This window comes from Salvia miltiorrhiza, chromosome 6, assembly GCF_028751815.1.
Source record: "Salvia miltiorrhiza cultivar Shanhuang (shh) chromosome 6, IMPLAD_Smil_shh, whole genome shotgun sequence".
Lineage (NCBI taxonomy): Eukaryota > Viridiplantae > Streptophyta > Magnoliopsida > Lamiales > Lamiaceae > Salvia > Salvia miltiorrhiza.
Window position 1 is genome coordinate 16,934,780 of NC_080392.1, and position 10,589 is coordinate 16,945,368.

The following is a 10,589-nucleotide window of genomic DNA, read 5'->3' on the forward strand; positions in this document are numbered from 1 at the left end:
GCAAACAATCCAGGAAGCATCTGACTGCATAATTCTCCTCAGAAACAAGCATTCAACAAACAGCAGCACAACATCCTTTCCAAAATCCATCGCCTCTGGATTGAGTTTCTGCCAGCGAAAAATTCGTCGGAAAACCAGCAGGCGCCGGGCCACCGGCGCCGGATAGAGAAGAGAGAGCGAGAGAGAGAGACCGAGAAGAGAAGAGAGAGATAGGGATTAAGAGTGGGTAATTTTTAATTTTAATCTTAGGAGCAGTTTAACCATTTAACATAAAAAGTGGGTAATTTTTAAAGTTTTTATTTGAGTGGGTAAATTTTAAGTTTACTAAAAAAAAATGACTACTTTCATATATTGACTCCAAGATATAATCTTAAAATAACTAATATTCTTGTTTGATAGACAATATATAACTCTAAATTAAATTAATAAATTATCATTTTAACCTTATGTAACATATGTTCTAACCTCCCACCCCTTCCTTTGTCTGCGGAACACGTTTCCCCCCCGCCCCATCCCCTCTCTTCCTCTCCTACGAAAGGTCTCATCTTTCAATCTTCTTTAGCCTTTTCTTCCTCGGTTGAACAAAGGTATTCCACGTCTCCCGTTGACTCCGTCGCCCCGAACGCTACCTCCTCCCCAACACTGAACAACCTAGCTCCAACGTCTCTTGTCAACTCTGCCGCCCCCAACGCTTCCTCTCAGCTCAGCGCAACCTCTCCCGCCCCCAAAAAAAGGAATCGTCTTAACGTCGCTTTGTTGCCCTCTGCCCATTGTTGTCGCGGCTTAGCAGAACACGTCTACCCTGATAAGCTTGCATCGGCCCCTCCTCCCAAATATCGCGGCCATAACAATAACCGCCCCCGCTGCACAATTGCACCTCCATCACCACAATCGCACTATTGCCATGCTCAATCCGACTGTTATCACTGCTCCACACCAACTATTCTTTCAACCACTGCCACTGTTAGTCTGTTATTAATATTTTCTAAGGAGATGAGCTATCCGATGAGATGATAAAAGTATCCGTGCAAAAGTAACGGGGGGTTACTATTCGGATAAGATAAGTTATCCTACTCCCGACGATATTTACCTTTACTGAAGGTAAATAATATTATTTTTACGGGCTCAACCAATATCACGGACCTGATAGATTATCTAAATAAAATACTCCCTCACTCCATAAGAATGTGCACCTTTTTTTTCATATTTTTGAGACGTCTTATAAGAGTGTGCATTTTCTTTTTTTGAACTCTTTTTTCACTAATAAAAGTGGGTTTCTTTTTCCACTTATAACACTCTCACCTAATATTTATTAAAACTCGTGTCAGCAACGATTATGCACACGTTTATGGGACAGCGGAGTATCAAACAAGGCCTTAAGATTGTAAAAAAGAAAAATCGGGGTGTAGATAGAATAGGCGAAAAAGAAAGAAAAAAGGATAAACAGATAAAGAAAAACCCATAAATATAGGAAAATAAAAACACACACACGCACAAAAATCAGAAGAAAAGCATCAGCAACAGTAACCTTAATAAAAGCTGAAAAGAAGAAAACAAAGATCCACCTCGATCACCTCTCCCCAGTCCCCCCACACACACCCACGCACCCATAACCGCTCACTCTTTCTCTCTCTAAAAAAAGATTTCTCTGTGCCTCAAGATCCTCATCTCCTAAAAACACCACCTCTTAATTCCCACAATTTTCAGCTCAAAGATTCAATTTTTAGCATCAATGAGGGAAGAAGATTCCAACTGGTTTTCCAAATGGGAGGAGGAGCTGCCGTCGCCGGAGGATCTCATGCCGCTTTCGCAATCCCTAATTACTCCCGATCTCGCGCTCGCCTTCAACATCCCCAACCACCACCACCACCACGCGCCGCCCCCGCCGCCGCCGCGCTCCCCTCGCAGGAACTCCTCCGGCGAGTTCGACTCGCCGGAAGTCAGCGCCGCCGCGGCTTGCGGCGGCGCCTCCGACGAGCCGGCGCGGACGCTGAAGCGGCCGCGGCTGGTGTGGACGCCGCAGCTGCACAAGCGGTTCGTGGACGCGGTGGCCCACCTCGGGATCAAGAACGCCGTGCCTAAGACGATTATGCAGCTGATGAGCGTCGACGGCCTCACCAGGGAGAATGTCGCCAGCCACCTGCAGAAGTACCGCCTCTACCTCAAGCGGATGCAGAGCATCTCCACCGGCGGCGGCGGCGCCGCCTCCGGCGGGGACCCCGCCACCGACCACCTCTTCGCGAGCTCGCCCGTGCCGCCGCACTTCCTGCACCCCGTGGGGCGGGCGGGCTCGGAGCACTTCCTGCCCTTCGTGCCTGCGGCAATGCACCACCACCAAATGGCGGTGGTGGCGCCGCCGCACCACCACCACCACCAGCAGTTTAGGCATTTCGGGAACTCGCCGCCGAATGGGCAGTTCGATCACCCTTACATGAGACCGCAGGTGCAGAGGCTGCCGCCGTATGTGGAGGATTTGGAGTCGTCTACTCCGGCGAGTGGCCGGAAAGTCCTCACCTTGTTTCCCACCGGAGATGATTGAGAAATAGGTCCATTTTATCGGACCTTTTTTTTATTTTTTAAGTGGAACTCAGCCCCCTGTGAAAAATCTTGTGATTGATGCTATAATTACAGCCTTTTATTCTTGCCAATTTGGTGTTGATTTTTAGGTTTTCAAAGATGGAGTTGTTAAAAATGATTTCACACTTGATTAGTGTGCTCAATTGTTAGGTATTGCATAATGTAGGTTCAAATATGTGAATAATTCGGTTTGATGAATTCAATGATGTCTAAGAATTTCAGTTGAGCTAGCAATCTATTACAAAAGTTGAATCACTAAAGCATGAAAAAGTTGCTTGTTATTTCTCATTACATATGTTGGAAAATGTTGTTTTGCGAAAGACTTGATTGATTCTTGACATTAGTTGTTGATAAAAGTTTTGAATTCTTATAATTCTCTGCTTCAATTCTGTTTTAAACTCGATCAAAATCCAGCTTGTAAATTGGTGCAAGATAGATTTGGTAAATTGATATCAACAACACTGGATGTAGATGATGAATCGATGATCTATGGCTGTGAGTAAACTCTATTGCTACTGTGCTTTAGTGATAGTGAAATACGAGTCTTGATTTGTTCGATGCCTACACTAGGTTTGTTGCGCGAGAACGTATTGATGAGGTTCATGAAGCACCACACAGATTTTGTGGTAAATGATAGTGTTGAGATTTATTGCTTAGGAATTTATCAAATGCATTCCCTCCGTCTCGGTTACTATTTTTTTGGGCACGAGAATTAAGAAAGTAGTGTTTTGTGTGTAAATGAAAAAAATGAAAAAATGAATAAAGAGTAAAACTTTTATCAAATAAGGAAATATCTTAAAATAAGTGAAACGCTTAAAAAGAAAAGGGTATTTAAGATAGGTAAGACGAGAGAGTAATATAAAAGCAAAAGTGATGGATGACACACAAATTTACCAACGCGGGGGATGTGAATAATTTTATTCAACATATGCATGTGTTTGCTTATCAAAAATCCAAATATATCAAATGTAAAAAAAGTATGTAGAATGAGGTTTATAATAAAACCCAACGCTCTTCACACGTTTTAAGTTCTTTTTCACAAAAATAAAAAATAAAAAATACAAAGGTAAAATTGGTCAACGATCAAATCAAAGTTTAATTCAACAAGATTTCTGAGTCTTTTTTTAGGCAAATAATCTTTGGCTATTCAAGCTCTTTCAAACCGTAATCTACGACTAATTGTTAATTCAACAAGACATCGATATGATCCTAAAATCTTGAAATAATATTTTGTAAGACCTTTAAGGAGGGTGTTAATAATTTTATATGTCATTTTCCGGTTATTTTTGGCGTGTGGACTCACTTGATTTATGGATTGTAGTGTTTTAGGTGTTTGAACTTAAAATGGATGGAATTGATGTCGGAAACTTGAAAAGGAGATAAATGTAATGCGGAAAGGGTGAGTAGAGACTAACTATGTGTTACGCGGAAGAAGGCAGCAGCCAAGGCCAACTTAAAATTGATGGAATTGAGTACGGAGCGGCTCGAGCCCGCTCTAGGCGAGCCCCGGCTTCACAGATGGTGCGGTGGAACGAGTCTGGCGTGATATGTTTTGTGTATGGCGCGTGCATATTGAAAAAGAAAATTAAATCTCCTGTTAGCATTTTTTCAACTTTTTTTTTAAAAATCTGTTTTGTTAGAAAGAGTCGTTGGTTTGCATCTCTCTCTCTCTCACATATTTTGTTTCTCTTATACATAATAAATTAACAGTTTTATAAAAGAAAAAAAATTAAGAAAATCTTTGAAAGCACAAAAGAGCAGACTAAGAGCATCAGCAATGGGGGCTCGGAAACCGCATCGAGTTCCCCCTGCTCTGCGCCCTCCCCCGTTGCCACACTAGCGGTGCGCGCATCCGTTGCGCTCCTGCACTCCGGGCTCAGAGGCAGCGCGTGTTGCCACCGCCCATTTTTTAATGCGGCGGATAATTAAAAAAAAAAAATCAAAAATTCGACCGTTGCAATGTACGGTTGGTGAGCAGCCATTTCTCAACGACTGTTTGCACCTTTTTCATTTTTTTTTTGTTTAATTATTTCAATTCTCATCTATATATACCCCCATTCATCCATTCATTCATACTTCCCACTCACTTCTTTCTATTCATTTTCTTCTTAAAAAAATGTCATCATCCAACAATTCTTCAAATTCTTCCACAAATTCTTCATCCGACGAAGAATTTGCGGTCGATCCTGCACAACTTCCTCCTCGTCCCGATCCTACCCAACATCCTGATTTGTTTTTATGAGATGCGCAGTTAATTTCATGCAAGTAGCGAGTTCTTATCGTTTCGATCCTCCTCATCTACCGAAGAAGAAGCGTAAAGTTGTTCTTGTTCTCCGTGATCGTAAAGTTGTTATTGTTAATAATTTTATATGTCATTTTCCGGTTATTTTTGGCGTGTGGACTCACTTGATTTATGGATTGTAGTGTTTTAGGTGTTTGAACTTAAAATGGATGGAATTGATGTCGGAAACTTGAAAATGAGATAAATGTAATGCGGAAAGGGTGAGTAGAGGCTAACTATGTGTTACGCGGAAGAAGGCAGCAGCCAAGGCCAACTTAAAACTTAAAATTGATGGAATTGAGTACGGAGCGGCTCGAGCCCGCTCTAGGCGAGCCCCGGCTTCACAGATGGTGCGGTGGAACGAGTCTGGCGTGATATGTTTTGTGTATGGCGCGTGCATATTAAAAAAGAAAATTAAATCTCCTCTTAGCATTTTTTCAACTTTTTAAAAAAAAATCTGTTTTGTTAGAAAGAGTCGTTGGTTTGCATCTCTCTCTCACATATTTTGTTTCTCTTATACATAATAAATTAACAGTTTTATAAAAGAAAAAAAATTAAGAAAATATTTGAAAGCACAAAAGAGCAGACTAAGAGCATCAACAATGGGGGCTCGGAAACCGCATCGAGCCCCCCTGCTCTGCGCCCTCCCCCGTTGCCACACTAGCGGTGCGCGCATCCGTTGCGCTCCTGCACTCCGGGCTCAGAGGCAGCGCGTGTTGCCACCGCCCATTTTTTAATGCGGCGGATAATTAAAAATAAAAAAATAAAAAATTCGACCGTTGCAATGTACGGTTGGTGAGCAGCCGTTTCTCAACGACTGTTTGCACCTTTTTCATTTTTTTTGTTTAATTATTTCAATTCCCATCTATATATACCCCCATTCATCCATTCATTCATATATCCCACTTCTTTCTATTCCTTTTCTTCTTAAAAAAAATGTCATCATCCAACAATTCTTCGTCCGACGAAGAATTTGCGGTCGATCCTGCACAACTTCCTCCTCGTCCCGATCCTACCCAACATCCTGATTTATTTTTATGAGATGCACAGTTAATTTCATGCAAGTAGCGAGTTATTATCGTTTCAATCCTCCTCATCTACCGAAGAAGAAGCGTAAAGTTGTTCTTGTTCTCCGTGATCGTGAAGGTGGTGGCGAGCGCTTCCATCGGGATTATTTTGCTCCCGATGCAGTTTGTGGGCCGCAATTTTTCCGACGTCATTTATGTATGAGTCGGGCGTTATTTCTACGCATTGTGAATGCACTAGAAGTCGATCTTTACTTCCAACAACATCCCGATGCTTGTGGCCGCATTGGCTTCTCACCGATCCAGAAATGCACAGCCGCGATTTGGCAATTGGCATACGGCACTGCTGCTGATTGTTGTGATGAATATCTCCATATAGGAGAAATGATAGCGTTGGCGTGCTTGAAGAAATTTTGTAAAGCCGTTGTTCGTATTTTTAGCGGCGTTTATTTGAGGAGGCCAACAACTGTCGACGTTCAACGACTCACTGTAATGAACGAAGCCAGACATGGGTTCCCGGGAATGTTGGGGAGACTAGACTTCATGCACTGGGCATGGAAGAATTGTCCAGTGGCTTGGCACGGCACGTACACTTGAGGGGATCAAGGCGAGCCTACGATTATACTAGAGGCCGTTGCTTTACAAGATCTGTGGATCTGGCACGCCTTCTTCGGAGTCGCTGGCTTAAACAACGACATTAACGTGCTCCACCAGTCCACGTTGTTCAATGACATTTTATTGGGCAATGAAGCAGCGGTGGCCTTTGTAGCCAACAATGCTCACCACACTAGAGGCTACTACTTAACTGACGACATCTATCCGGACTGGCCGGTATTCGTCAAAAGCTTCCAATATCCAAGCGACGAGAAGAACCGGAGGTTCAAACTAATGCAAGAAGCTGCAAGGAAAGATGTGGAACGAGCTTTTGGCGTCCTTCAAGCTCGTTGGGGTATCATTAAAGGATCGTCTCGCTTATGGAAGTAGGAGCATATGAGCGCTATCATGTTTACGTGCATCATATTGCATAATATGATAATCGAGGATGAAAGAAAGATTGCAGCAACTTGGGATGGAGACGCCGGTGAGGGATCAAGTAACATTCCTCAAACACAATTCAATACCAGAGCACCACCGAAATTCACCGCCTATATGGCCCGGAGCGCAAGCTTGAAGGACAGTCGAATGCACGCTCGCCTCCGCGATGATTTAGTCGAGCATCTATGGGCACGTTTTGGTCCCGTCGACCCATAATTCGTAGATTTAATTTATCGAAATTAATGTAATATTTTAATGTTTATCATTTTTTTTAATTTAATGTTTAGGTTTTTAATATTAATGAATTTTAAGTTGTTAATTTAAATTAAAAACAACAATAAAAGTAAATATAAAATGAAAATATAAACTAGAGAGCCAAGGGGTGGGCTTTTAAATGGTGGGGACCACATTTAAGAGCCCACCTTGGCTCTCTATTGTGGATGCTCTAAGGACTGAGACTAATCAAAACCTTAATGGCGAAACCCAATAGGAAAAACTCGTATTAATGGAAAAGAGTATAAACACTGCTACTTATATTCATTTTTACACCACATTTCAATCTATATTTCTTTGTTTCTTCTTCTTCTTCCAATTTAAGTTTTGTTCTTGTACATTGTTTTTTTCAAAAAATGGGACGTGACTTCAACAATTGGTTCTCCAATCAACCAAATTCGCCACTGATCTCAATTTCTTCTCCTCTCGGCTATTCACTGTTTTCTCAAGTTTCCAACGCATTCAACCCTCAAGGTTTTGAGGCTATCAACTTAAATGAAACTCAATTCATTCAAGATGACGATATCACCATATTTCTTTGCTCCCCAAGATGACAAAGTCACGCGCCGAAGACCGAACTAATGTGCTCACTATGGGCCGAAGCGATCCACAACGCTATTAAAGGTGTCTATAAAAAGACACTCGTTTAATGGGGAGAAATCACAAGGGGCTTCAACGAAGGTTGTCCTTCCAACAGCTCGGCGCGCGACAACAAACAAATCAAGTCACACTTCCAACATGTGCAAAATGACGTGAAGGTAGGAGGCCACATACGAAAAATGTCGAGCTACTTGGGGGAGTGGCATGAGTAATGACCAAATCACTCAACAAGCCCAAGACGCAGGGGAAGTACGTCAACATAATGGAAAAAGCTCTCGAGAAGCTTGACGATTGCAATAAGACTCAGTACAAACTAGGCGATGTCCAAATTATTTTCTTCGACACATTGCAAATGAGACCGATTCAACTAGGCATTCACAAGGCAATGTGTGAGGAGATCGCAAAATGTCGGGGATTCAATTTATAATTTTTTTAATTATTGTAATTTTAATTTTTAATTATTTTAATTCTTTTTAAATATTACTTCATCCGTCCCATTATTTAAGACACACTTTCCTTATTGGATTGTCCCAATATTTTTGTCACATTTTTATTTTTAGCAAAAATTAGGGTTTAATTAACTGTTAATTAAATTAGTGAATTAACATTAATTAAAGCTCATATACACATTTCTATCTATCTATCTTCACACAACAACCATGGCACTATCTCTCTTCACACAGCAGCCATGGATCTCTCTCTCTCTTCACACAGCCGTCATAGCTTCTCGGCCATGGCGGTGGTGGCCGGTGGCGTAGCAGAGGGAAGAAGAAAAGAGGATGTTGGCGGCGGTGGCCACCCCCACCCAAATGAGCCCCCCTCTCATGACTTCCTCTGCCACCAAGATCCGTCCAACCACCAGCACTGGAGCAACACCAGCTCCATCATTCGTCGAAGAAATACCAACTCGACGACGTTGAGGCCCCCGTTGCTTGAACCCTCATCTCATTCGACCTATCTTGCTTTTTCTCAAAAACTCAGCAAACACGCAATTCCCGCCGCCCTTCAGAAACCACAGTACACACACCAACCAGATCCGCCGCTGCGACTCCACATTCGATGAAGTTAGCGCCCGAGCTCCCTCGACCTATCTCTCTCTCCGATGGCAGCAGCCATCGTACGACCACCATCGCCCCAAACCCTAGCCCTACATCCCGACTTCTCTCAGATCTAGGTATTGTCGCCACCCTGTTGAAAGTATTAAAGGAACGAAGATCATTAGCTGTAATCAAGGATCAATCTCTAATCAAGATCCTTGAGTATTGTTTCTCTTTATTTACTTTCCATGTATAATCCTCTTCTATAAAGGGTGGATGTAATTCACGGTAAATGCAAGCAATACAATACAATACAATCTTTTCAGCCCTCAATTTTCTCTCAGTTCTTATACACAATATACTATGTGTATACAATGTTCTAACATGGTATCAGAGCAGGGATGATCCTAGGAACTCAAAACTAGATCATCATCATTCCACAAAAAAAAGAAAAAAACTTTTCTGAGCCTTTCTGAACCGATCAAGGCAGTAGCCTTATTCTTTTCTTCTTTCCTGAAAAAAACAACACAGAATGTCAGGAGAGATCCAAACCACCAACTCAACAGCATCAAATGAATTGACTCTACAGATTGCAAATCTAGTGCGAAACTCCGACAATGTTACGCTCGGATTCAAACTAGACGAAAACAACTATCCACTGCGGGCTCGCCTCATGAGGGTAGTTATAGGGAGCATGGGCAAATCCAGCCACATTACTGGACAACCACCACCAGTCCACCACCACCGAAAGAAACAGATTCAAACTACTACAAATGGGAAGAATCAGATATATCAGTGTTCTCTTGGCTCATACAAAATATGGAGGGGAGATTAGTGACTAATTTTGCCCAACATCAAACAGCCAAGGCCGTGTAGGATAGCCTGGCAATTGCTTACGGGAATGGAGCAGACTCATTCCAAATCTACGATTTGGAAGTAAAAGCCAACAAAGTTAATCAAGGGTAACTTAAATTGGAAGATTACTGGAATGAATTACAAGCCATATGACTCACCATCGACCGAAGAGAGCCAAATCCCCTCGGCTGCTGTGAAGAAGGAAGAACCAACAAGTATCGAAAGTTGTTCGCAAATCGTCGATTATACCAATTTCTCTCTGGATTAGATGCCAAATATGATTGTATTCGGCGGGATATCCTTAAGGAAACCCTGTTCCCTCAGCCGAGTCGGCATTCTTAAAAGTGAGGAGGAAGGCCACCGGACTACACATCCTGCAATCGGCAACCAACCCCGCCAACTCTGACAATACATCATCGGGAAAAATAGGAGCCGCTGCTTATCATACCTTTTCTCGGCCCGAAAGATACCAACAGCCAACTGCTGCCAGGGGACCACCTCAAAATCGCTCTGGAAACCCATCATCGCGAAAGAAAATGGACAAATCGAAGCTTCACTGCACTCACTGTGGAATGCAGAAGCATACCAAGAAGATGTGCTTCCAACTCGTCGGATATCCCAATTGGTGGAAAGACAACCATAAAACCTTGAAGGGAAAGACGACGATTGGGGTGGATGGCCAGGTGATGGCCGGATCAGCGGTGGCGGTGAGTGGCCAACAGACAGATGAGAGAAAGGGAGCGGCGGGTGTAAGAGGGAGAGCGGCGGGTATTGAGGAACAAAAAGAGGAATCAGGTATAGGGTTTGGTGGTTTTCCACTAAAACCCTTCATCTCTTACTTATTTGCAAGTTAAACCCTCAATTCCGGATAAATTACAGAAAAGACCTCATTTTGTACAAAGTCAC

The 10,589-nt window shown here is 42.7% G+C and overlaps 2 protein-coding genes across 2 annotated transcripts; both read left to right on the forward strand.

The window, feature by feature from the left end:
* Window positions 1-1,445: 1,445 nt before the first annotated feature.
* Window positions 1,446-2,803, forward strand: LOC130990230 (transcription factor MYBC1-like). Its single transcript, XM_057914459.1, has one exon. It carries the CDS (start codon window positions 1,733-1,735, stop codon window positions 2,537-2,539), a length of 807 nt encoding a protein of 268 aa, XP_057770442.1. The 5' UTR covers window positions 1,446-1,732; the 3' UTR covers window positions 2,540-2,803.
* A 3,113-nt stretch (window positions 2,804-5,916) lies between these two features.
* On the forward strand, window positions 5,917-6,480 carry LOC130990581 (uncharacterized). Its single transcript, XM_057914803.1, has one exon. It carries the CDS (start codon window positions 5,917-5,919, stop codon window positions 6,478-6,480), a length of 564 nt encoding a protein of 187 aa, XP_057770786.1.
* The last annotated feature ends 4,109 nt before the right edge of the window (window positions 6,481-10,589 follow it).

Coding starts and splice junctions, on each gene's coding strand:
- LOC130990230 (XM_057914459.1), top strand. CDS start 1,733: ATGAGGGAAGAAGATTCCAACTGGTTTTCCAAATGGGAGGAGGAGCTG.
- LOC130990581 (XM_057914803.1), top strand. CDS start 5,917: ATGCAAGTAGCGAGTTATTATCGTTTCAATCCTCCTCATCTACCGAAG.